The sequence below is a fragment of the Camelina sativa genome, chromosome 16, assembly GCF_030686135.1.
Source record: "Camelina sativa cultivar CO46 ecotype springtype chromosome 16, ASM3068613v1".
In the NCBI taxonomy this organism is placed as follows: Eukaryota; Viridiplantae; Streptophyta; class Magnoliopsida; order Brassicales; family Brassicaceae; genus Camelina; species Camelina sativa.
The window spans coordinates 7,998,960-8,025,002 of record NC_141895.1 but is presented as its reverse complement, the minus strand read 5'-3'; the positions used below and the strand labels follow the sequence as shown (position 1 = coordinate 8,025,002).

At 37.6% G+C, this 26,043-nt stretch overlaps 3 protein-coding genes and 1 pseudogene across 4 annotated transcripts; 2 read left to right on the top strand and 2 right to left on the bottom strand.

Annotated features, from left to right (window-relative positions):
• The first annotated feature begins 3,843 nt into the window (after positions 1 to 3,843).
• On the top strand, positions 3,844 to 7,788 carry LOC104750196 (endo-1,4-beta-xylanase 1). Its single transcript, XM_010471959.3, has 8 exons — positions 3,844 to 4,209; positions 4,328 to 4,375; positions 4,495 to 4,877; positions 4,946 to 5,099; positions 5,223 to 5,566; positions 5,660 to 5,837; positions 5,936 to 6,475; positions 6,553 to 7,788. Exons 1-8 carry the CDS (start codon positions 4,141 to 4,143, stop codon positions 7,675 to 7,677), a joined length of 2,841 nt encoding a protein of 946 aa, XP_010470261.1. The 5' UTR covers positions 3,844 to 4,140; the 3' UTR covers positions 7,678 to 7,788.
• Positions 7,789 to 8,323: 535 nt separating this feature from the next.
• On the bottom strand, positions 8,324 to 23,909 carry LOC104750195 (putative disease resistance protein RF45; annotated as a pseudogene). Its single transcript, XR_015584048.1, has 4 exons — positions 23,828 to 23,909; positions 10,581 to 11,459; positions 10,344 to 10,490; positions 8,324 to 10,159 (listed from the first exon to the last, which is right to left on the bottom strand). The product of XR_015584048.1 is annotated as a putative disease resistance protein RF45 (transcript).
• On the top strand, positions 16,671 to 17,443 carry LOC147925276 (uncharacterized). Its single transcript, XM_087492553.1, has 2 exons — positions 16,671 to 16,823; positions 16,997 to 17,443. Exons 1-2 carry the CDS (start codon positions 16,671 to 16,673, stop codon positions 17,441 to 17,443), a joined length of 600 nt encoding a protein of 199 aa, XP_087348679.1.
• On the bottom strand, positions 19,791 to 20,228 carry LOC147925275 (uncharacterized). The gene has a single exon (XM_087492552.1). It carries the CDS (start codon positions 20,226 to 20,228, stop codon positions 19,791 to 19,793), a length of 438 nt encoding a protein of 145 aa, XP_087348678.1.
• Positions 23,910 to 26,043: the final 2,134 nt, after the last annotated feature.

Sequence of the window (26,043 nt, the reverse complement as noted above, 5' to 3'; positions counted from 1 at the left end):
ACATCAGGGAACAAGTAGTATTGGGACACATTGAAACACAGCATGTACCTGCACAATTGCAACTGACCGATATTTTTACCAAGTCCTTACCAAAACGGGAATTTGAAGATCTAAGAGCCAAACTTGGTGTTGGTGCTTCACCCACCACAAGTTTGAGGGGGAATATAAGTGATTTAGGTCAAATGGATCACAAAACAGTCCAACAAGGAAGATGCCAATCACAGAAGCCCAGTCAACACTCTTAAGTGAAGACAAAGACTGTACCTGCAATTCTCCTGCTCGATAACCAATTTGGTGTCTTGTAGGATAAGGATGGTGACTAATTCTCTCCACAGCTGTCACAATGACTCATCCTATTCTAGATTGTTTATTCTGCCTCTATATAAAACAATGTACCCTAAAACTATAATGTATCAAGAGATTATAATAAAACAGGAAAGTTTTGTTAAAGTTGTTCCTTTATTATCACCATTGTTTTTGCAAAGAGTTAAAGTGTCATTTATAGGCGTCATGGTAATGATAAATTTCAGTAGATATCACTTTTACAAGATTTTTATTCATATACGTGGGTTGAGAACCTTTTAGTACAAAAGCAAAATATATTAAACTGAAGATAATTTTGTATAAGGATGTATCTAACAAATGATAAAAAGAAATTTAAACGCTCGTTTGAGCTCACTCCTTGTACTTGTTGAAATAAAAATAAATAAAAAACAAAATTAAATAAAGAAATCACTATTTATTTCTATTTTTTAAAAATAAATTAATAAATATATATAATAAATAAATAAATCACTATGCGCTCGTATTTAAAAAAAAAATGAAAAAAATGAACTTGAATGATTGTAAATATTATTTATTTTGATGTAAAGTATATATTGATGTAATCTAATACCAGAGTTAACTAGTATAAAGCAGTAAAACATATGGTCTAACATCTCCGCAGAACATCTCTATTTGTTTATTTAAATTTTTGACTATGAGTAGCATTTTTTTTTTTTTTTTTTGAACTAAATGACTATGAGTAGCAAACTAGTAAAGTTCATTAAGTTTTCAGTGGCTTACTAGAGAAAGAAGCAAAAAATCAAAGGATATCAATGGAGACTGGAGTTGAGTATAAAAAACTATTCACGTATTTGATAGCAAGAGTTTAAGACTACGTCCCTAGACTAACGAGAATCTGGATATTTGTATGACGTAATTCAAACTACGACGGCCATCATGCATGGACGACAGCATTAGACAACAACCTTCCACCATCAAAAGAAAACTAGTCTAAAATAACAGTACCAAAATACATGAGGACGTCAAGGCGTTGTAGAAGTACATTACTCCTAGACCTATAAAGGACGATCAACACAACTATGATAGACTATGTGTATGATGTTAATTTATTTTTCTTGAAAATAGCTCACTTGTTAACCAATTCTCTCTTAATCTAGTGGCGTTTCCTAGGACCTTCCTAGCACCCTTAGTTCAAGTCCAAATTGGGAGGGGATTGAGAAAAACTTAACGTAGAGTTTTAAGGAAAACTTGGGGTCCTCAGCTCATAATTCCTTGAAAGTTACCCTAACCCCAAAGAAAAAGAAAACCATTTTATAGATAAAGCTTTAAGAGGTTGACTCAATGCACTAATATATTAGCCATTTGAAAGTAAGTTTCCTCGTACGTATGATTAGAGTACAAAGCAATAGTTTGCTTCTAATCCAAGCTATCCAAGTATAATCAATTAGAAGAAATTAGCAAGTTGGGGAACTAAGCCAATCTTTAAAGTTTTGTTCTTCCTCTCGATGATAACCTTTTACCTTCTTTTTCCCTTTTTGTTTCTGGCAAATTGTTAACAGATTTTACTTTAAGTCATCAACAAAACTGGCGGCCCTAATATTTTAGAGGTTTTAGGAAAAAATAAAAATATAAAAATGGACCCTAGTTTATTTAATCAAAAAAAATATTACACATATCCTTTTTTTTTTTTTTTGCTTACTAACAAGTTACAAAAACAAAAAACGATGTCTAGTATTATGTTCAGGAACATTGGATATCCACAATATATGGAGTACCAGATAGAAATATGGTTTTCTATTTGATACAAATGTACCAGAAGATGATCGCTTGAATAATATTTGTTGTGATCTCTCCTTTAAATTTTTTTTTTTTTTTTTTTTTTTTTTTTGTATTTTAAACATATTGCAAATCATAAAATCTGAAACTGATGCAATCTTTAATTGCGACCATATGGTTATAAGTCCGCTTAGTCCTTTCCTTTTTGTGGATTCCGTTGATGTTTGGTTTTTTAGATTTCCCCAAAGTTTCGAGGAATATCCATAAAATCCATTGATTCTAGGACTCTAGCAGGTAAAAAATTCCTTCTCCGAACTTGAAGTTTTCCTTTAAAAGAATTAATCATATAGACTCTAGTATACATTAGTTCAGCTAGTGGTGCTGGGTTTATTATGTGTATACTTAACAAACAAAAGTTTACCTTTTTGTAATTAGGTAATACTTAACAAACAATGTTTCCCTTTTGTAGATAGTTAAATTTTCATGGGTTAATGATTTTCAAACCAAAACAAAAAAAAAAAGAAAAACGATCACTACCTTTTTTTTTTTTTTTCAATGCGTGTACGACAATGCAAGAATGACAATCTCGAACTCAAATATATTTTTGACAACTTTAATGGTTTAATTTATTTGTATTGAAAAGACAATTTGATGGGTAGTTAGCAATTTAGCATTGTTGCAATAAGAAAGAAAATAGAAGGCATTTAAAAAGATATCTAGTTTTGTTTCTTTATATGTTAAGTTAAATACCCCAAAAATTAACATTCTGATATTTAGATAATTTTGATGTTACTTTATGTATAATTGTATATAGTATATGATGTCTACTATATTTGATAAATAACTTATCCTCACCAGACCGGCTTAAACATCTACTATATCCGGTGCGACCGGCTTAAACATCTACTATATCCGGTGCGATAGTCAGTGAATATTCAATTTTTAAGGAATTTTTTTTTGTTTACCACTAAATATTTGAATTACTCACCAGATTTTGAGGAAAACAGTAAAATCAAACGATGAGTTGCAAGAAAAAGAAGAATAAATGCAACAATATGCTTAAATTTAGGTTAAAATGTAAATAATTTTATTAGTTTAGTTCAGATTTTATAAAAATTAGGATAAAAATAAAAGAAAAAAAAATTAAATTTAGATGGGACATGGTGCAAATGCACTTTGTGCACTGGGTCAGCGCCGGGGCTGATCCTCACATTAAAAAAAAAGTTATATTTCTTACAATTGGGGATACCTAATGAAACCAAGAAGGATCATCAACATTTATGAAAAAGTTTGATTTATTTTGCCAATATTCAAGTTTGATTTATTTTTGCCAATATTCAAGTCAACTATTATTGAAAATTGTATCCAATTTGACTAGCCATGTTAATATTTTATTTTCAATCATCTACATTAAACAATACTAAGTTTAAACTTAGTTATTTTTTTTAAAGATTACTAATTGATAAAAAAAACTACTAAATTTTAAATATAAGTCACTAACCATGTCCATGAGATATTAGGACAATTATAGATTCTTCACAATATTAAACAATAGCTTTTCTGTTAAATATTCTTTTATATTATGATTTGCAAGTTTATATGCACAAGTATAATTTTTTTTGATAACTTTTGGTCATTTTTATTCTATAGTTTTTTTATATAATTGCATGTTTGTTTTTAAGTATATATATATATATATATATAATTATATATATATATATGCTTTTAATACCTGATTAAATCAGAGGTAAATAAATAAATAATTATAAACTGACTTTCCCCGATAAACCCAATTAAAATAATATGTGCCCGCATATGAATTGTTTTTTTTAAAAATATCTTTTCTCATAGCACAACAACCTCCAAGGGACTAAACATAAAACCAGAAATCTAAACGATTCATCTGTTCTTAAAAGGTTTAAGAGGTTTTGGAAAAAAAAAGGAATTAAAATTTCAAACAGAGTTTGGTTGGTTAGCTGGTCCCGCGGTTTATATCTTGGAGTTCACTTAAATCTTTCGATCTATTTGTAAAACTCCACCAAGAATCACAGAACAAACTGATCTGTGTGTCTCTATATAATGAAGAGATTCACAGTTTGCTGCATCTCAAACCGAACCCACAAGAACAGAAATCGAAATCCAGACAAGGTTTGTCTTCTCCCTTACATAAAAGATTAAATCTTTGTGTGTTTTCTTGGAATTTCTCTGTCACCCATTTGCCAATTACTCTTAATTTGATCTGGGTTTTGGGTTTTGGTTCTGTAAGAAATTAAAAGAAAGCATGGAGATGATTTCAAGAAAAGACATTGAAGAGGTTAGGGTTTGGACATGTTCCTTTCTTCGTAACCAAGTCTTGTCTATCTTCGTATCTAAGTTATAACTTTTGAATCCTTAAGTCTTACCTTTCTCTGTTTTAATCATTTTCTTGACCAGCCTGCAAAACAGAACAACAACAATGTAACATCTTCTATTATTGGTTCTGATCCCACCAATGTAATTGTGAATCATGACTTCTCTTCCGGGATGCATTCGTGGCATCCGAATTGCTGCGAGGCCTTTGTTGTCACCGCCGGGTCTAATGTCTCTCATAGTCTTTTAGACCTGTCAAAGTGCGGTAGCTATGTAGTTGTCAAGAACAGGAAAGAAACTTGGCAAGGCTTGGAGCAAGACATTACAAGCAGAGTGAAACCTTGTTGTCTTTATAAAGTTTCAGCAACTGTTGCTGTATCCGGACCTGTTCAAGGGTTGGTAGAAGTTATGGCCACCTTGAAGCTCGAAAACGGACAATCGCAAACAAACTATCAGCTCATTGCAAAGTAAGGTCTTTTCCCACATAATTGTAGTGTTGACAAAAGAACAAAATTTTGATTTTTGAATTTTGCAGAACTTGTGTCTTCAAAGAGAAGTGGGTGAGACTAGAAGGCATGTTCTCGTTACCGAGCTTACCAGAAAAAGTTGTATTCTATTTGGAAGGTCCATCACCGGGGATCGATCTTCTCATACAGTCTGTTACCATTCAAGGCGAAAGCGAGCCTGCGGTATGTAAATCAATTATATGATCTCAAATTGTTACAATAGGAGGACTAGTCCAAATGAATACACTACTGTTAGTAATTTAAAGAAATTTATTTATTTTTTGGGATTGTGTTAACACTTTAAAGCTGGAGCGTGTTACTGCTGAAGATGAGACTATAGTAGTGAACCCAAACTTTGAAGATGGACTAAACAACTGGTCTGGGAGAAGCTGCAAGATTGTGTTACATGACTCAATCGCTGATGGAAAGATAGTACCAGAATCCGGGAAAGTTTTCGCTTCGGCTACAGAACGCACGCAGTACTGGCATGGTATTCAGCAAGAGATCAGCGGGAAAGTTCAAAGAAAACGCCTCTACGAGGCAACCGCAGTAGTACGCATTTATGGAAAAAATGTGACTACTGCTACAGTACAAGCAACTTTATGGGTCCAAAATCCTAATCAACGCGATCAATACATTGGCATTGCAAAGTTAGTTTCTTTTTTTTTGTTTAATATCACTTTCTTGAACTCATGCTTCATATCAAGAATCATTGTAAAATGCTCCTTTTGTTCTTTTTAAAGTGCTCAGGCAACAGACAAAGAGTGGTTACATTTAAAAGGTAAGTTCCTCCTCAACGGTTCTGCTTCACGAGTAGTCATTTACATCGAAGGTCCACCTCCAGGAACTGATATTCTCCTCAATAGCTTAACTGTGAAACACGCCGAGAAACTCCCTCCTTCACCGCCCCCTTCTATTGAGGTTAGTCCAAAGATCCAGTTCATATTTTCACCGCAGTAAAATTTAAACAAATTTAGCAAAAAATGTTTTTACTGAAGATTGTTGTTTTTTTCTTGTAGAATCCTGCATATGGGGAAAACATAGTCACAAATAGCCATTTAAGTGATAATACAACCAATGGATGGTTTCCATTAGGGAACTGCACACTAGGTGTCGCGGAAGGATCACCAAGAATCCTTCCTCCAATGGCAAGAGACTCGCTTGGACCACACGTACCTCTAAGTGGCCGCTATATTCTTGTGACTAACCGAACACAGACATGGATGGGTCCAGCTCAAGTGATCACAGATAAACTTAAGCTCTTCTTAACATACCAAATATCAGTTTGGGTCAAAGTCGGTTCTGGCGTTACTAGTCCGCAAAATGTTAATGTCGCACTTGGTATCGATAGCCAATGGGTAAACGGAGGACAAGTCGAGATCAATGATGATAGATGGCATGAGATCGGTGGTTCTTTCCGAATTGAGAAGCAGCCTTCTAAAGCTTTGGTTTATGTTCAAGGCCCTTCTTCTGGCATTGATCTTATGGTTGCTGGATTGCAGATCTTTCCGGTTGATCGAGTCGCAAGAATTAAACATTTGAGAAGACAATGTGACAAGGTAATATACTCTTTTATCAACCTCTCATGTGTAGTGCCATAAGACTTTATAATTATAGTAACTTTTATCAAATGCAGATCCGTAAGAGTGACGTTACCCTCAAGTTCTCTGGTGTTGATTCTAGCAAACTGTCTGGAGCTATGGTTAGAGTTCGACAAATAAGAAACAGCTTCCCGGTTGGAACTTGCATAAGTAGAACAAATATGGATAACGAAGATTTCGTCGAGTTCTTTTTGAAGAACTTTAACTGGGCGGTGTTTGGTAATGAGTTAAAATGGTACTGGACGGAACCAGAACAAGGGAAGCTTTACTACCAAGATGCAGACGATATGCTAAACTTGTGTAGTAGCAACAACATAGAAACCAGAGGACACTGTATCTTTTGGGAAGTCCAATCAAATGTTCAGCAATGGATCCAAAACATGAACCAAACGGGCATAAACACCGCAGTGCAAAACCGCTTAACCGGTCTTTTAAACAGGTACAAAGGGAAATTCAAACATTACGATGTGAATAACGAGATGTTACACGGATCATTCTTCCAAGACAAGTTAGGCAAAGACATTAGAGTCGAAATGTTCAAAACCGCGCACCAACTAGACCCATCAGCGACATTGTTCGTGAACGATTACCACATAGAAGACGGGTGTGACCCAAAATCATGCCCCGAGAAGTACACGGAACACATTCTTGACCTACAAGAAAAGGGTGCGCCAGTAGGAGGAATCGGGATTCAAGGTCATATCGATAGTCCGGTTGGTCCAATCGTATGTTCAGCACTAGACAAACTAGGAATCCTCGGTTTACCGATATGGTTCACGGAACTTGATGTCTCCTCGGTCAATGAGCACATAAGGGCTGATGATTTGGAAGTAATGATGTGGGAAGCTTTCGGACATCCAGCGGTAGAAGGTATGATGTTATGGGGGTTTTGGGAACTGTTCATGAGCAGAGACAACTCTCATTTGGTGGATGCGGAAGGAGATGTTAATGAAGCTGGTAAAAGGTTTTTGGCTGTGAAAAAAACTTGGCTCTCTCATGCTAATGGACATATCGATCAAAACGGTGCGTTTCCGTTTAGAGGGTATAATGGAAACTATGCTGTTGAAGTGATTACTACTTCTTCTAAGGTTCTGAAAACGTTTGTTGTTGAAAAGGGAGATTCGTCTCAGAATATTACTGTTGATCTTCAAGGTCTGTGATGCTTTTGTGTTATACATGTGTTTATGTGTATGTGTAGATTCTTCAATTTGCTGAAACTGTGGTATGGTGTTTATAAATTATTGTGAATAAAATGCTACTTCCAAAATAAATCTTATTAGGATAAGACAATGAATCAGAGTAAAACTGTAACTTGAGTTCTAAGCTTGTAAATAAGCGTAAGCTATCTACATAATTACCAGATGTCATCAACGTTAAATCGAATTTGAAAAGCATAGCTAGCAGTAAAATGGCAAAAGAAAAACGAAGATGAACAAAAGAAAAATACTTTATGATCAAATAGAAGGAAAAACATAACATTAATCAAGCATTAGGCTGATACAATTAATTCGATTTGATCAAAGATATTGAAAATGTTGAGATCGACTGATCATTATTACCCAAACCAACAAATATAAATCCCAAGTTGATACAAATCAAAAAGTATATATTTATTTTTGTTCTTTGTCATGATACTCTAGGAGAGTCGGAGAAATCAGAACTTAGATAACAAAGGAAAGACATCAAGAAAACAATGCAAAGAGTTTATTATTATTATTATTCTGACGGGGATCAGATACGCTGATGACCAATTTCCATAAGAGATTTGCGCCCGAAGAAATTCGTCTACAAAACACGTTGCAAATGTTATTTCTCTATCTACGTCCAAGAAACTCATAATAACCCGTGTCAATAAATGATATGAAAGTAAAAAATAAATAAATATATTTCTTTGGAGTTTTGGAGTGTTATGTAAAATACCTGACATATGTCTGTAACTGATGCTTCATTAGTCACTATAGTAATAACTATCGTGATAATCCCCTTCATAAGAAAAATTAGGAATGTGATTGAATGCGCGAAGACCTGCTCCTCCCTTCTCGTAATCATCGTCCCAGTGACCGTTCATAGATCTCATCATCACAACATCTAAGGAAGTGATATATCTCAGGCTCTGAGGAAGGCATCTCAACTTCTTACAATCACTTAACGACAAAGTGTGAAGAAGGGGCATGGCTCCTTCTTCTAGTTCCCATTCTATCCACTCATGTAACCCTAAAAATTCAAGCATATGCAATTGAGGAAACCCACCAGCGGAGCAAACCATTTTACTCCCACAGAAAGCTTCACTCTTTAATTTGACTTCATATAAGTGATGCATCTTCTCTAGAATCGGCATTGGATCCTCCTCTAAACGACAACAATTTAGATCTATGACAGTAAGATGAGAAGGAAAGTGTTGTTCATCAGGTAACCTTGGCATATATATGCTCAATTTCAGTATTTTGAGATGATTGCAATCGAAAACAAACGTCGTGCTTGTACTCAGGGATCCATCAATATCAAGACTTTCCAGGTGTCTCATACCACATATTGATGAAGATATACTTTCGCTACTGGACGAACCAGAGTTATTGATTTTGAGTATCCTGAGCCTGGTCAAACCACGGAGATCTTCTAAGCTGCTATTCTCTGATGAAAAATTCTCCAAGGTCTCCAAGTTGACAAGGCTACTCAATTCCAACTTTTTGTGTTCCATACTCTTTGGTAATGCAAGATATCTCAATTCTTGCATTCCCATCAAGATATTGGGCACCCAACAACTTCTACCATCAGTCCTGATCAGCAACTTTAGATTTTGTAGAGAAGAAGGTAGATAATTCACGTCAGCATCTTCTAAACTCAGGTATCTTAAATGGATGAGTTTCCCAATGCTAGAAGGTAACTTTCTTTCTTCAAACTCGACTCTAGAGAGATCCAACAGCCTCAGCAGTTGTAACTTCTTAAAGCTTAAACCTTGTAGCTTACACGTATGAAGTTTATGAGGGATAATCAAGACAGATCGAACCTTTGGATTTCTTATATTGCTCTCAACATGTAGTGTAGTAGGATGTTGAAAGCCAAATCTGCGAGATGTACGAGCCGATAGTGAGTCTAAAGTCGAGGATGAAAAATCGATAATTTGTAGGAAATTATCTTCTTCCGCTTTAAACAAACAAACTTCTCTCATCATGTCATGCAAGTGCAAAGTTTCAGGCCTCAGAGTCAACTTGTCTTTTTCCGCAATAACCATATTTCTCATCATGAGCTCTTCTACGTAGCCATTTGCAACATCTCGAATAGTTGCTCCATCGTAATACCTAGGTTTTGGATTTCCTTCTGCAGCTCAGTAAAACGACAATTTCTCTACATTTATCGCATGATCTTCTGGAAAATGAGCTAGGTAGAGGAAGCATTGCTTCAAATATGTTGGCAACTCCTCAAAGCTTAGAGACAATACATAGTACACCGAGTTGTTTCTGTCATTGAAATTGTTTCTTCCCATGATATGCGATTTAATATTCTCAGATAATCTTTTCCAATCATGCAGTGTGTATTTTGCAGCTAACAGACCTCCTAACACTTTGACAGCCAAAGGCAATCCCCCACAATGTTTGATCATTTGCTTACCCATCCCTTCCATTTCTTCATTAACCGTAAATTCTGCACATTGTCATCACTATGTTAAATTATATTTATAAATTTGGGCCATAAAACAAACATGTAATTTAATTGGATGTGGTAAAAGAGATATCAAAATAAGGTACCGCAAACATCTTTCCTTTGTTGCGATTTTATAAAAATTTATGATTTTCATCAGAATAGAAATGAAAACCCCTTCACGTACCGCAAACATCTTTCCTTGGAAATGCTACTCTTTGAAAAAGTGTCCAACTGTTTTGGAAAGTTAGGCAATCTGGTTTGAAGTTGATATATGTCGTATCTCCACATGCTGCGACACTCTCATTCCGTGAAGTGAGTAACACCTTCCAATCTGTAAAAGCGTTTACTTGTTTAATAATATAGAAACACAAAGAGCATAATGAGTACAATTTCCCATTTATTAAGTACCATAAGAGGTCACCTTTTTTTGGTGGAAATATTGGCTTGATTCGGTCCCAGTCTTCCTCTTTCCATATGTCATCAAGGACAATTAATGATTTAGATGTTTCCAACAATTGAAAGAGTTCACCTTGGAGTGTAGATTCTGTCATTTTCATGATTTTCTTTTCGTCTTCTGTGGGACTGAGATTCCGCAAGATTGTTTGCCAGACAGATATTCGGCTAAACTCTTGTGAGAGACACACCCATGAAAATCCATCAAACTTATCTTTAACCTTCTTGTGATTAAAAACTTGCCTAGCAAGGGTGGTTTTACCAACACCACCCATCCCAGTTATTGAAACCACTTCAACGTTATTTTCTTCCACCATTATTTCAACTAGTGTCTGAATATTTACTTCCAACCCCACAAGATCTTTTTCCTGATCCGTGGAAAACGTTAATCGCATCTCCCTTTGTCTATCATATAAAGGCGGGGTACTGATATCGGCAATTATCTGTTGTACTCCAAAACTTTGCATATCACCTATCACCTTGGAGATCCTCTTACTTATGCCTTCAATATCTACTGCAATTTCCTTGCGATCTGGAATATACAAAGCAAGCCTTCTGAAATGGTTATGCACGCCACTTGTCATTCCGGGTTCTTCCTTTAAAAGAAAGGTTTCGATTATGTCCTCTGCATCAAAAATAATTTCTTTGATCTCTTCCAAACAGTTTCGCACCACCGCACGTGTACGTTTCTTATCTGCATCTTCCATAAAAGAACTTAACAAGTTTAGATATCGTTTTAGTTCAGTAACTTGATAATTAACTCCATGAATTTGCTCGTATTTATGCGTGAGTAGATTCCATAGCTTTTGTACTCCAAACGACACAAGTTCCCCAGCCATAATAGCTCCTGCTTAAGCAATATGAAAATCAGAATCAAGTATACGTACTAATGTAATAATGAAAGGACAATACTCGGTTCACCCTAGGGTGAATTTTTTTTTTTGTGAACTTACTTTTTTATAAAACAATAAAAAGATGCCAAGTAATACTACATATAAACAAAATATTAATTTCAAACTAAAATCAGAATAAAACAAAATGAATTAGAAAAAACAGAATCATTAAACAAAATAAATATTTATGCCATATTATATTTTAAAAAAATAAATAAATTTAAACCCTAATTATCCTTTCTAAATCCAAATCGACATAGAAACTTGTTTCTTATTATAAAATATAAATCCTAACTATTCTTTGTAAACCCAAAGCGACATATAAACTCGTTTATTATTATAAAAACTAAATTTTGTATATCAAAACCGACATATAAACTCATTTTATATTATAAAATCTAAACCCTAATTCTACTTTGTAAACCTAAACTCACATATAAACTCGTTTAGTATTATAAAATGTAAATCCTAATTCTTTTTTGTAAACCGAAACCGATATATAAACTTTTTAATACACTATTATAAAATATAAATCTTAATTCTCATTTATAAAATTAAACAGACACATAATCTCGTTTAATTGTAAATCCAAATCCTCTTTTATAAATCTAAACCGACATATAATCTCGTCTAATTGTAAATTCTAAACTCTAAATCATCAATTATAAACTCAAACTGATATATAATTTTGTTTATTTAAAAATTGAACTATAATTCTCTTATATAAATTCAAACTGATATTTGAACTCATTTGAAAAAAGTTTATGGATTTCGTTTCTTTAAATTGTTTATATGATTTTAGTTTTTATTTATTTTTAAAGATTATATTACGTGACATCTTTTCGTTGGTTATGAAACAGGAGGTGAAATCAGTTATTTTTCATAATGAAAAGAAGGATTTTTTTTAACATTAGCGTTGGAAGTGACCAAAAATCAAATTTACAGGATCCTGAAACCTATAATATTTGTTTGAGATTATTACTTTATTATTTATAAATATATAAAATAATTAAGATTCTAAGACGAAAAGTGTTAAAATTTTCTTTTCCATAATGAAGAAAATCATTTAAAGTTTTTCTTAATCTAGTTTAATTCTTTTGGTCAATATTGGAGCCACAACAGGTCGACAAATTAGCCAAATCCCTACGTTCGTAGAGAGTGGGACTCGATCCCTAGTGTGATAGTATCTTTTATAATTTTAACAATTTTATAAAGTATTATTTGATTTTTAACAATTTTTATAGGTTTTGACTTTAATTCTCAACTTGATTTTAACCTGCAGTACACCATGTGATATGTTTTTTTTAAAAATGAAAAATATAATGGGTTTAGTAGATTAACTGTATATATGACTAATGTTTTGTATATTTAGAATGTAAATCCATGCTATCTATATATTATATGTAGTCTACTAATACTATGTTTGAGGTTTACTAGTATAAAATTAAATTATAGGACCGATTTCATATAGTTCATTACTGTAACACCCGTGATACAAATTTTGATAATTTGGTGAAGGTATCGATCGACATTAGTGGTGGTGTCGGTCGACACCTTAAGTAGAGGGATGTCCGGTTTGATTATCAGTTCAGGTTGGTTCGGTTTGGGGGTCATATTTAAAGTGGGAAATGGACATTTTTGGGTTCAGGAAACCTAATTGTCGCCTCCTTGGTGGAGAAAGCGATTCCCAAAAGTTCCTAAGAGTTCCTGAAGGTTTTGCTGAAGCTTTTGTCCTTGTTCTGGTGAGTTTCTGGCATGGAGGTTGGAGATCTAAGGCTGAGAACGTGGGAGAAGATTGTGGTTGTGTGGTTTTGTTGTTTGTTGGTGAAATCTCATTGTTTTGGCAAAGGTGAGTGCATGACCATGGCTTGTCTAAGCTAATATCTCTATTTTGTGATTTTTGGGATGTGTTGTCGTTTTCTTGTGAGTTTTTTTTTTTGTGTTTTTCGTGACTCTTGAGGCTTATATCTGTTCCTGGGATCATGTGGGACAGAAAGGAGAAGCTTGGAAGCGAGATTCAGAGGTTTTGTTTGAAGGAAATCGATGCCCGGCATCAGTGTCGGTCGACACCAACACGAGGACGACTCGAGGACTTGGCAAGTGTTGGTCGATGTCATGTGGAGGTGTCAGTCGACACTGTTAGAGATTCGGGAATGTCGAGCCCATATGGTTTAGGTATGGGTTCGATGTGTACTTTGTGTTGTGGATTTTGGATTGAATGCTTGTTTGTGGCATAGGGTACTAGAACATCCTCTTCGAGCCGACTTGGTGATTCCAAGATGAGTTGTGTTCTTTGTGTAGTTAGAGTCGTTTTGTTTGCTTAGCCTTCTGTTCTTGGTGATAAAAATTGTTAGAGGTGAGGGAGCTGCTGGTCGCGGGCGTGGTCGTGGTTGTGGTCATGGTCGTGGTCGACGTTATGAGTATGGCCGTGGACGGGAACAGGTTCTCGAGGCCAGTGTGAGTGTGGCCCAGAGCATTGCCAGTGTGGAGGTGGCAGACTCGCAGGTTCATCCTAGAGTGTCTGGAGACTAGATTGGTATCGGTATCGGCAGGACTGATGGGCTCGGTGTCGGTACCGGTGTTGCCCCGGGAGTGGGGGTTGCAGCGGACGGTGCTGCAGGTAGAGAGGATATCCTGGGGCCTTAGTAGCTCTGGTGTTGGCACGGCTTGTAGCAGTGGCGCCGCTAGCGGTTGGTATGCAGGCTCTTTTGGTGCCGCCAATGGTTGGTGGGCAGGGTCCTGCGGTGCAGCCTGTGGCTCGAGTGCAGACATGTGTGCAGCAGGGAGCTGAGGTAGTAGATGCACAATATGTTCAGATGTTGGTGCAGCTACGACATGTGGGTCAGGATTTTTCCTAGTAGGCACAAATCCGAGTGCAGCGGATGAATGGAGAGAGCAGGAGGAGGATATTTTCCAATCGCTCTTGTGTCCCGACCACTATCGAGTAGACTTGGCAGCAGACTACCTTTCGGGGGATGCGAGGGTCTGGTGGTGGTCGGTGACGAAACGAGGAGTGCAGCGTGAGATGACTTGAATGGACTTTGTGGGAGAGTTCAACGCCAAGTATTTTACGCAGGAGGCACTTGATCGCATGGAGGCGTGGTTCTTGGGATTGACCCAGAGAAACTGTACTGTGAGGGACCTGGACGCAGAGTTCACTCGGCTTGTGGGGTATGTAGGCCGGGCTTTGGAGCCAAAGTCGGCTAAGGTGCGGAGGTTCTTATTGGCTCTACGTGATGACCTGAGGACTCGGTGCAGAGTGAGGAGTTATGCTACAAGAGCGGAGCTGGTGGAGACTATAGTGGGATAGATGATGACTTGAGGTTACATGTTGTGGTGGTCAGTCCTCCGGCGCAGCCGAAGCGGACTCAGCCGCATTTTGTTCCTAGAAAGGGCGGTAAGCCTGCGTAGGGGCAGAAGAGGAAGTTTGATGCCATGCAGAGGTCGGGGTCTATTGGTGCGGGATGCTTCGGGGTGGGAGTTTGGAGCACATAGTGGCGAGTTATCCACAGAGGGGCAACCAGCCATCACCGCCGAAGACTCGTGTATGTTACCACTGCAGGGATGTGGGGCAACTCAGATTTTCGTGTCCTAAGCTACACCCGATGGCTGTAGCAGCAGTGCAGTCAGGAGTGCAGCAGGCGGGACAGACGGTGTTGCCATTGCCAGCGGCACCGCGTGTGTACACGACAGTGGAAGGTGGAGGAACCAGTGCTAACGCGATCATGGGTATAATCTTGAAACTTGACTTTGTAGTTTTCTGTCATTTTTGGTTATTATAGGTGGTTGTGATGAATGTCAGGGTTTTTAGTACATAAGGTGCATGTAGGGACTTTATTGGTGGAAGGACTTCCATCCCATGTGTTGTGTGACTCGGGAGTTACTCATTGCTTCTTTACCCCAAAGTTTGCCGAGAGGGGCTACATTTGTGGAGACCCAGTAGAGCGGTTTAGGACCGTTAAGGTTGTTGGAGGCAGGATGATCTAGGTCTATGGATGGGCTAAAGATGTAGATATACAAGTAGCTGGAGAGTCGATGCCGGCAGATCTTGTTATCAGCCTAGTGGAGTTGTATGATGTGATTTTGGGCATGGATTGGTTGCACTGGTATGTAGTACATCTGGATTGCAAACGGGGTAGAGTTCTGTTTGAGAGGCGAGGATCGAGGAATTGGTTTTATGAAGGAGTGAGGCCGACCTCAAGAAGTCTGGTTATCTCAGCTGTGCAAGTAGAGAAGATGATCAGGAAGGGACAGGAAACGTATTTGGCTACGATTTTGATGTCGGATTCTTTGGAGCAGGTTGGTGTGGGTGAGATCCTTGTGGTTTAGGAGTTTGAGGATGTTTTCCAATCGTTGCAGGGGTTACCACCATTTCGGTATGATCCCTTCACGACTAAGTTGGAACCAGGGACTATGCCATTGTCCAATGTGCCCTACGGGATGGCTCATGCAGAGATGGCAGAGCTTAAGAAGCAGTTGGAGGACTTGTTGGGAAAGGGATTCATTTGTACTAGTACTTCACCGTGGGGAGATGTTATTTGTTAAGAAGAAGGATGAAAGTTTCTACTTGTGTATAGATTATCGGGGTCTGAACCGAGTTACTATGAAGAAAAAATACCCTCTTCTATGGATTGATGAGTTTTTGGACCAGTTGAGGGGTGCTACTTGGTTTTCCAAGATTGATTTAGCATCGGGTTACCACCGAATTCTGATAGATTTGTTGTATGTCAGGAAGACAGCTTTTAGGACGAGGTATTGACACTATGAGTTTGTGGTGATGCTTTTAACTTAACTAATGCACCAGCTGCGTTTATGAGGTTGATGAGCAGCGTATTCCAGGAGTTTTTGGATGAGTTTGTCATCATCTTCATCGACAACATCCTGGTGTATTCCAAGAGTCATGAAGAGCATGATATCCATTTGAGAGCAGTTCTAAAGAAGTTTCAGGAGTAGAAGCTTTTCGCTAAGCTGAACAAGTGTAGTTTTTGACAGAGGGAGATGGGTTTCTTGGGTCATGTTGTTTCTGCAGCAGAAGTTTCTGTGGATCCAGAGAAGATTTAGACCATCAGAGATTGGCCTAGACCGCAGAACACGACATGAGTTTTCTTTGGTTGGCAGGGTACTACATGAAGTTTGTGAGGGGTTTTGCGAGTATGGCATAACCGATGAATAAACTTACAGGGAAAGATGTTTCCTTTGTGTGGTCGCCGGAGTGCGAGACAGCTTTAGAGAGCTTGGAGCAGAAGTTGACGAGTACACCAGTATTGGCTTTGCCGGAGCAGGATATGTTATATGTGTTGTGTACAGATGTTTCTAGAGTTTGTTTTGGGTGTGTGATGATGCAAGAGGGGAAAGTCATTGCCTATGCTTCGCGATAGTTGCGGAAGCTTGAAGGCAACTACCCTACCCATGAGTTGTAGATTTAGAGATCGTATCTGTAGTTTTCGCTTTCAAGATTTAGAGATCTTATCTTTATGGCGGAAAGGTACAGGTGTACACAGATCATAAGAATCTAAAGCATATCTTCACTCAGCTTGAGTTGAACTTGAGGCAGAGGCGGTGGACGGTGTTGGTGGCAGACTATGATCTGGATATAGCTTACCACCCTAGTAAAGCTAACTTGGTAGCAGATGCTCTAAGCAGTAAGCGGGCGGCTTCTGCTCAGGAGCAGGATATAGAGTCTCTGGTGAGTGAGATTAGTACTTTGAAGTTGTTTGCTATTTCACAAGAACCATTGGGACTAGAGGCAGCTGATGAAGTGGATCTTATGAGTAGAGTGCGGTTGGCTCAGGAGAGTGATGTGGGGTTAGTGAACGCCTCCAAAGCAGAGGGTTCTGAGTATCAGGTCTTTGCTAATGGGAATATCCTTTTGCATGGTCGGGTTTGTGTGCCCAAGGATGAGGGCCTGAGGAAAGAGATTTTGAGGGAGGCTCATTAGAGCAAGTTCTCTGTTCTTCATAGAGCGACCAAGATGTACCGTGACCTCAAACGATATTATCACTGGGTTTGGATGAAGATTGATGTCGCTAGTTGGGTCTCGAGGTTTGACACGTGCAAGCTAGTGAAGGCTAAGTATCAGATGTCGGGTGGCTTATTGCAGAGTTTACCTATTCTAGAGTGGAAGTGGGATATGATCACGATGGACTTCATGGTTGGTTTGCCTGTGTCGCGTAGTATGGATGTTATCTAGGTGATTGTGGATCGTCTGACCAAGTCTGCACATTTTCTGGTCATTAAGAAGACTGATAGAGCAGCAGTTTTGGCTAAGAAATATGTGAGGGTGATTGTGAGGTTGCATGGTGTTCCTGTGTGCATAGTGTCAGACAAGGATTCTATTTTCACTTTAGCGTTCTGGAGGGCGTTTATGGCAGAGTTGGGCACTAAGGTGCACATAAGTACAACTTACCATCCTTAGACAGATGGGCAATCGGAGAGGACGATTCAGACTCTGGAGGACTTGCTGAGGATGTGTGTGCTGGACTGGAGTTGTCACTAGGTTGATTACCTGAACCTGGTAAAGTTTGCTTACAACAACATCTATTAGGCGAGTATTGGTATGACTCCTTATGAGGCGTTGTATGGGAGACCATGTCGCACACCTGTATGCTGGACTCAGGTGGGAGAGAGGAGCATATTGGATGTGAGTTTTGTTCAAGAGACCACGGAGATGATCCGGGTGCTCAAGTTGAACATGAGAGAGGCTCATGATTAGCAGAGGAGTTATGCTGATCAGAGGAGGAAGGACATTAAGTTTCAGGTGGATGACAAGACGTAACTCAAGATGGCCATGTTTCGAGATCCAAACAGGTCTATCTCAGAGACTAAGTTGAGTCCGAGGTACATGGGTCCTTTTAGGATATTGGAGCGGGTGGGACCGGTTGCATACAGGTTGGAGTTGCCTGAGGTTGTGCATGCGTTCCACAAGGTCGTCCATGTATCGATGCTGACGAAGTGTCTTCACAAGGATGACAAGGTGTTGGCTAAGATTCCTACAGATCTTCAGCCCAACATGACTCTTGAGGCTAGACCGGTGACAGTATTCGAGAGGCGGATCAAGGAACTTCGGCGGAAGAAAATTCTCTTGTTGAGAGTCCAGTGGGATTGTGATGGTGAGTTAGAGGAGACTTGGGAGCCATAGGCAAGGATGAAGGCAAGGTTCAAAAAGTGTTTCGAGAAGCAGGTCGAGGCTTTAGCTTGCCTAACCTCGGTCCCAATGTCGTGAGGGTTTGAAGACCGTGGCTGGAGCGAACAGAGTATTTCAGCCCATCTCTCTTGATACTTGGTCGCTTAGGGGTGGTTGGTTGTGCGACTAAGTACCAAGATGAGGTGGTGGTCGGGATGCGGGTCGTTGGCTCGGTGCTGTTATATTTTCTTTTCTCATTATGTAATATTCATTGAGGTTGTAACAATTATTACATTTTATGACTATTAAGATGAGTATTTCTTTATTTGGGTGGTATGTCATAGAAAAGAGAAATAGCTAGGATTTTCCATATATAGAAAGTTTCCATAAATAGAAAGTTTCCATAAAAGGAGGTTTCCATAATTAGGAAGTTTCTAAAAATGGAAAGTTTTGTGGAAAGTGTGGTGATCTTTGTGATGATCATGCGGGATGTGTGCCTGGGTGACGGTCTTTGTGACGTTTAGTGTCATGGCATTGAGTGGTCTTGGTGACGCTTGTTTTTGATAGGAGTCTTAATGATGTTTTGTACAATGACAGTGGTCTTGGTCACAAAGATCTTGGTGACGCTTGTCAGTGGTAGTATGTCTTAGTGATGTTCTGTACCTGATGGTGGTCTTGGTGACAGAGTTCTTGGTTACGCCGGTTAGGGTTAGTGGTCTTGCTGATGTCGGATACCTTGGTGGTGGTCTTAGTGACGCCATATATAATGGTGGCGGTCTTGATGATGTTTGTGGCCTTTGTGGTGGTCTTTTTTTTGACATTTTTGTGGCCTTGGTGGCAGTCCTGCGGGGCGCTTGTGTGGTCTTTGTGATGTGTTTAGAGTCTTTGTGACGTGTTTAGGGTCTTTGTGACGTCTCGGTAGCCTTAGTGGCAAGTGTTGGCCGTGGGACATTGCGATGTTCCTGCGAGAGCCATAGAGGTAGTTATGGTCAGCGTAGTACTCGGTCGAGCTCATAATTATTGCTTTGGAGATATGAGATCTCGAACAACTCATGAGGGGATGTACCATTATCTCGAAGGACTTTGCGGCCTGAGGGTGTAATTGGTATATTGACTTCGGGTGACGATCCAAAGGTGCTCTGTAGGGTGATATGCCTCTGTTTCACACAGCCATACGATTGTCCGTCGAGAGCCTATTCTTCACAGCTAGCCAAAGAATGAAAGAAAACTTGGGAATAGCATCAGAAAACCAGATAGCCTTAGACCAGGGTACATGTGGCTTAGGTTGACGAAGCTGCAACCATGTATTTGATGTTGAAAAACGAGGCAGAAAGTTGCTATCCGAGTGCCAACATAAGGCAACATCCTCCTTTGACGTGGCGCCCCTACGGCGAAGCTTTTCAAGCTCTTTCTCTATTGCATTTAATATCGAGTCCTTGTGATGACGTCGGCGGTGAGAAGCAAGTATTGATGCAACAGAGGCTGAGGAAGGGATACCAAAAGCAATAAATCCGCGGTTACCAATGACATCATATAACCGACCCATTGGACACCAGTGATCATGCCAAAAAGAAGTCTGCAGTCCTCTCTTAACCTCCATTGATGAAAAAACCTTGGCATGGGTTCTATATTTTAAGAGTTTCTTCCACATCCAACTTCCAAGACTTGTGGAATTACTGACTGACCAAAAAGAAGATGACCGAATTAGTTCTCGTTTGACCCAATTAACCCATAATGAATTTGTTTCTGAGATAAGGCGCCAAATGAGCTTGAAACAACTGACCTTGTTAGCCTCTACTAGCGACTGCATACCAAGGCCCCCCTCAGATTCAGGTAGACAAACATCCTTCCATGCTACTTTGCTTTTCTTCAATTTAAGTTCCGGACAAGACCAAAGAAATGCGGAGCATAGTTTTTCTATTTCCTGAACACATGCTCTTCGCAGCCGAAAAGCAGAGATCCAAAAGTTTGTTAGACTTGAAATCACTGAGCTCAACAACTGCAATCGTCCAACAAAAGATAAGAACCAACTCTGCTAAGAGCTTATCGTTTGCATGATTTTCTCGAGTAGAGGTAGACAATATGCCAGGGCCATCCGCTTAGTAAGCAAAGGCAGGTCCAAATACCAAACAGGCAAAGAACCACTTGCAAAAGGAAACCGAGCCAAGACCTCAGACCTGATTGAATTAGAGACTCCCGCCAAATATAGGGTTGATTTTTCCAAACTAAATGCTGAGCCGCGAGATGTCCTTAAACTCTTTAAAAACGACTAAAATACCCTCCAATGATGAAACCTATCCATCAGAGAAGACCCTGATGTCATCCGCAAAACAAAGATGAGTGAGCCCCATACATCGACAACGAGGATGATAACCAAAGCTCCGATCAGCGGCAACTTTGTCAAGCAAAGTAGAGAGAACATTAATGCAAATCACAAACAAGTAAGGCGATAGGGAGCAGCCTGCCTCAAACCTCTCTCACTCTTAAGAAAACCTGCCAATTCCCCATTTATCTGAACAGAGAAGGATGTTGTTGTAACACACAGTCGGATCCAATGAATAAATTGCTTTGGAAGATTCAATGCAGCAAACACATTAAACAATAAGGACCACTGAACCGTGTCAAAAGGTTTAGATATATCTATCTTCATCACGCATCTAGAAGACACCTCCTCCTTATGATATTCCTTAACCAACTTAGTTGCAAGAAGCAAGTTCTCCATCACCAAACAATCTTTTTTGTATGCTGACTGATTAGGGGCAATAAAACGAGGAAGAATGGTTTTGAGACAGCGAGCAAGGAGCTTAGAAATGAGCTTATAGATCACATTACAACAAGAAATGGGCTGGTAGTCCCTAATTTTACTAGTTTCTTGTTTTTTGGGGATAAGAGCTAGAATGGTGGCATTCACGCGAGTAGGTAGGAAACCATACCTGAAGAATGACTGAATCACACTAGTAAGATCAGCCCCCACAATTGACCAAGCATATTTTTAAAACTCAACAGTGAACCCATCGGGTTTATGAGTCAACTCAATTCAACATGAACTCTAATGAGTTGAAAATTTTAACTTTAATGGGTTGATGGCTTAAATTAATGAGTCAAATGAGTTCGAATATAGGATTATAGGTATGACTTCATGAGTTAACCCACTAATCCATTACTTTCTTCATTGTCAACCCAATATCATCATCATAGTACCATCATCATCGTCATCATCATCATCATCATCATCATCATCATCATCATCATCATCACTATCATCATATTACCATCATCATCATCATCATCATACTATCACCATCATCATCATCATCATCATACTACCATCATCAATTTTCTCGCATAAAAACGCAAACCCGTTATTTTTCCGCTAAAATCTCATACCCATAATTTTTCTCGCAAAATTGTAAATTTGCAAATTTTCAGCCAAAAATGTAAATCCGTAATTTTTCTGCCAAAAAACGCAAACCCAAAATTTTTCCGCCGAAAACGCAAACCCCACAATTTTCCTGCCAAAAAGCGCAATTTGTAAATTTTAAACCAAAACACAAATCCACAATTTCCAGTCAAAAATTATGTTACGTTGATCATTATGATGGTGATAATTAATTATACTTGTTTCTATTTTGGTTATACATTAATTTTTATTTTTTGTAGATCAACCCAATTAATCATTTAACCCATTTAATTAAATGAGTTCATGAGTTGATCTAACTCAATTGTTAAATGGGTCTAGTCAACTCATAAACTATGGATAATGAGTTTAGTTGGGTTAGATTAACCATTTTGATATCCCTACATATATGTAAAAAACTTGTTAATCAAGTCATAAAAGATAGTGATATTCTTAATGACCGTGAGGTAAGTGTCCTTGCTAAAAACAAGTTTAACTGTTTGGGCTCCTCTTTTTCAGATGCGGATTCACTTCCTTCTGATGGAGATGCTATTGATCCAGAGGATTCAAACAGTGAATCTGAAGTGATGGATCATATATATGACTCCTTCCGAACAAAGATTATTACGTGAGAGACGGTTCAACCATCCATCAAAGCTAAGGAGTTTTTTTTTTTGGTCGGAAAAGGGAGGCAAGCCTCCCAACTTTATTCAACTAAAAAAAGAAAAAAGAACTACAACCGGAGTTGTCTTGGGAACGAAGTTCCACAAGCATCCTCCAACAAGATAGGACGAACACAGTCCGGTACAGTGTCAAGAGTCTTTTAATGCTGGAGGAAAAGGAAACTGTGGACGTAGGTCTCGTAGCCATCGATATTGTGGATGAGCGAATCGCGGCCGTGGCTAGATGTTGGAGTGGAAGATTTGGTTACCATCTATTGATCTACTTGTAATACTCGCCTATAAAAAAAACCGAACGATTGTCTCATACTATAAAGGCGACCTCCCTTGAATGATGATATTGATGTGGATTATGAGCATGGACCATTGATGGGTTCGTTCTATTCACCTATCTTATCTTTCTCTTTCAGGGTTTTATGTGGTGATGACATGATGTTGCTGTGAACTATGACCAATTGATGAATTTGTTCAGTTCACATAGTGACATAAGGCGATGGAGATATACAACCACTACAATATCTTCCATTGATTTGATGACCTTATGGCAAGGTATAGACGCCACTGATGACCCTATATTGGCTGTGGAGACTGAGAAGAGGATATGATGATTTTACAATCTCATACATGTTACCACGTGTGAAATTGTTGGAGGGTAAAAGATTTCGGAGATACAAGATCGAGATAAATAGAAAACTAATATTTGTGTATATCTTCTTATTGCTAAATAGGTTAATTTACCATTATCATGTATGTAAAGAACTTGTTAATCAGGTTTGATTCTAAAGTTCCCTCATAAATTCATAATTCTAATCGTTTCAAGAATTGATTTCTATTTTCTTGACATGAGGCATATTTTTGTGAATAAACTTAGAGCAGCCAAACCCTATATTTTCGAACTTAGACAGAATCTCTATATGATGTGTAATAAAAAAGAAGAGAATCTCTATAGTAGCACCGGTCGAAGAGATGGACAAAGTATTACTGTCAATACTCGAGAAAATAGATATATATCGTCATTTCAATTATAGATATCGTTAACCGTAGGCACATCAATATGCCATGAAAAAAAAAAAGAAAAAAAAAAGAAAGAAAGAGAATTACAATTTAATAAAAATGACTAACCTCTTGCACGAGAAAAGGATTTCTCCCGTCGTCTCAACTAAACATACGTTTAGGATTTTGATGCTTAGTTATAAAGTCTCAAGTCTCAACTTAAGATCTGTCAAGAAGAGTTTACCGACAGAAATAAATATTTAAATAAGGCAGTGCAATCGTCAGTTTAGAAAATAAAATAAGATTGTCCTAACTTCGACGCAATTGACAAACTGAAACAGAATAAACTCAGCACGTTTCCTGGGTTAAAAAAGAATTTCTTCCTATAATACTAATAGGTTTTAAAATATGGAATATCTCGTATATTTTTAGATTACCCTTTCAAAATGTTTTTTTTTTCAGCTCATGAATTACAAAAGTTTAAAAACCAAACGTCAAAACTCTAATGGAGGGGTTGGGTGTTTTTAACAACAACAAAAAGAAAGAAAAAAATTAGAATTTTAGAATTTGAGACATCTTTTATAGTGTTTTTAAGAAACTTTAATATACACTCACATTACAGTAATAATAAAATTAATTAGATTTTAACCCGCGGTACACCGCGGTCTATATTTTTTCTAATTTTTTTTATTTTATTTTAAATTTAAGTTTGATTTTTTCTAATTTGTCTCAATTAAATCCATGATGGGCAAATCTCAAATAGTCTAAATAGATCTGCTTTCTCCTTTGCTTTATTGTCCGACACAAATTGCTAATAGAATATAAGTAAGTTAAAAATAATATAGATTGTAACATGTTATATTTACGTGTAAACAACATTTAATAAATCACCGGTCATAAGTTAAAAACTATTGGTATGAAATCCAAATATCAGATTTCAGTTTGGTTTAAATTTGGATTATTATGCGTATGTAACATAGACGTATCTACTTTGGGATGGGAAGGGATCATGTCCCATTCCATCCCCTCTCGTCCTATATCCATCAGAATTTTTCTGTATTATTGTAACGTTTCGATTGTCACCATTCTTATTGGGCCCATATCCACTCCCGGCCCATGGGCCTATCCATATCCGATGACTGATTTGCTACCCTCGAAAAGCTTTAAAAATTGTTTACCGTCCCTAAAAATCACCACATGATTTTTCCCTGTGTTTTGTCTCCAATCGCACAGTTCTGACAATCACTTCTTGGAAGGTCACCCATCTTGAAACTACTTCAGCTCAAGAATACCAAGCATACATAACTTTGAAGTTCTCTCGGGACCCTTGACCGAAAAATGACTATACTTTGGTGACATGGGTGGCGTAAACCTCTCCGCAAACCGGGATGTCACAATGATGAACGTTCTCTTTTAAATAATTACTTGTTAGACAATATTTTTAATAGAGATTGGATAAAAATTTAGACGGGATACCCAAATTCTATTTGAATATTTAATTTTTATTTAGTTATTTGGAATTATCAAAAAATAATAACAATTTTAACAAACTATCGATCTAACATTTTTATAAATACTAAAATTCTGAAAGTAACCGTTCTAAAGTGGAGAATTACTTCACAAAATATATAAAGTCTCCATTTGAATATTTAGGACGAGAGGGGATGGAATGGGACATGATCCCTTCTCATCCTAAAGTAGATACATCTATGTTACATACGCACTAATCCAAATTTAAACCAAACTGAAATCCGATATTTGGATTTCATACAAATAATATACAAATACTTACATTATATAATTTAAAAAATATAATGATATGAAAATATTTTGTCCGTGCTGTAGCACGTACGTGCGGGGAAGTTTTCATAAGGAAATTTTTTTTGTGTATAATTCATATAGTTATATTGTTGTTAATAGGTTTGGTTTGTTTCTATGTTCGTAGAAAGTGTTTTTGTAATAACATATTTTTAATTATCATTTTGGAGAGGTAATGTTTGTGGTTTGTATTGATAATGCATATTGTATATAACCATATCCAAAAAAAAAATTTAAATGACAAATACAATAGAGAATTAAGTTTTTAACTTATGACCGGTGATTTATTAAATGCTGTTTACATGTAAATATAACATGTTACAATCTATATTATGTTTAACATAAGTTAAAAACTTAATTCTCCATCGTAAAAATAACACGTAAATAAAATCCTATTTGATATCAAAATAACACTCTTATGACTGGTCATTTATTAAATGCTGTTTAAATATAGAAAGAGTGATTCAAATTAATGATATAGCATTCAAATTAATAATACAATTAATTACAATGGTATTGTATGTAAA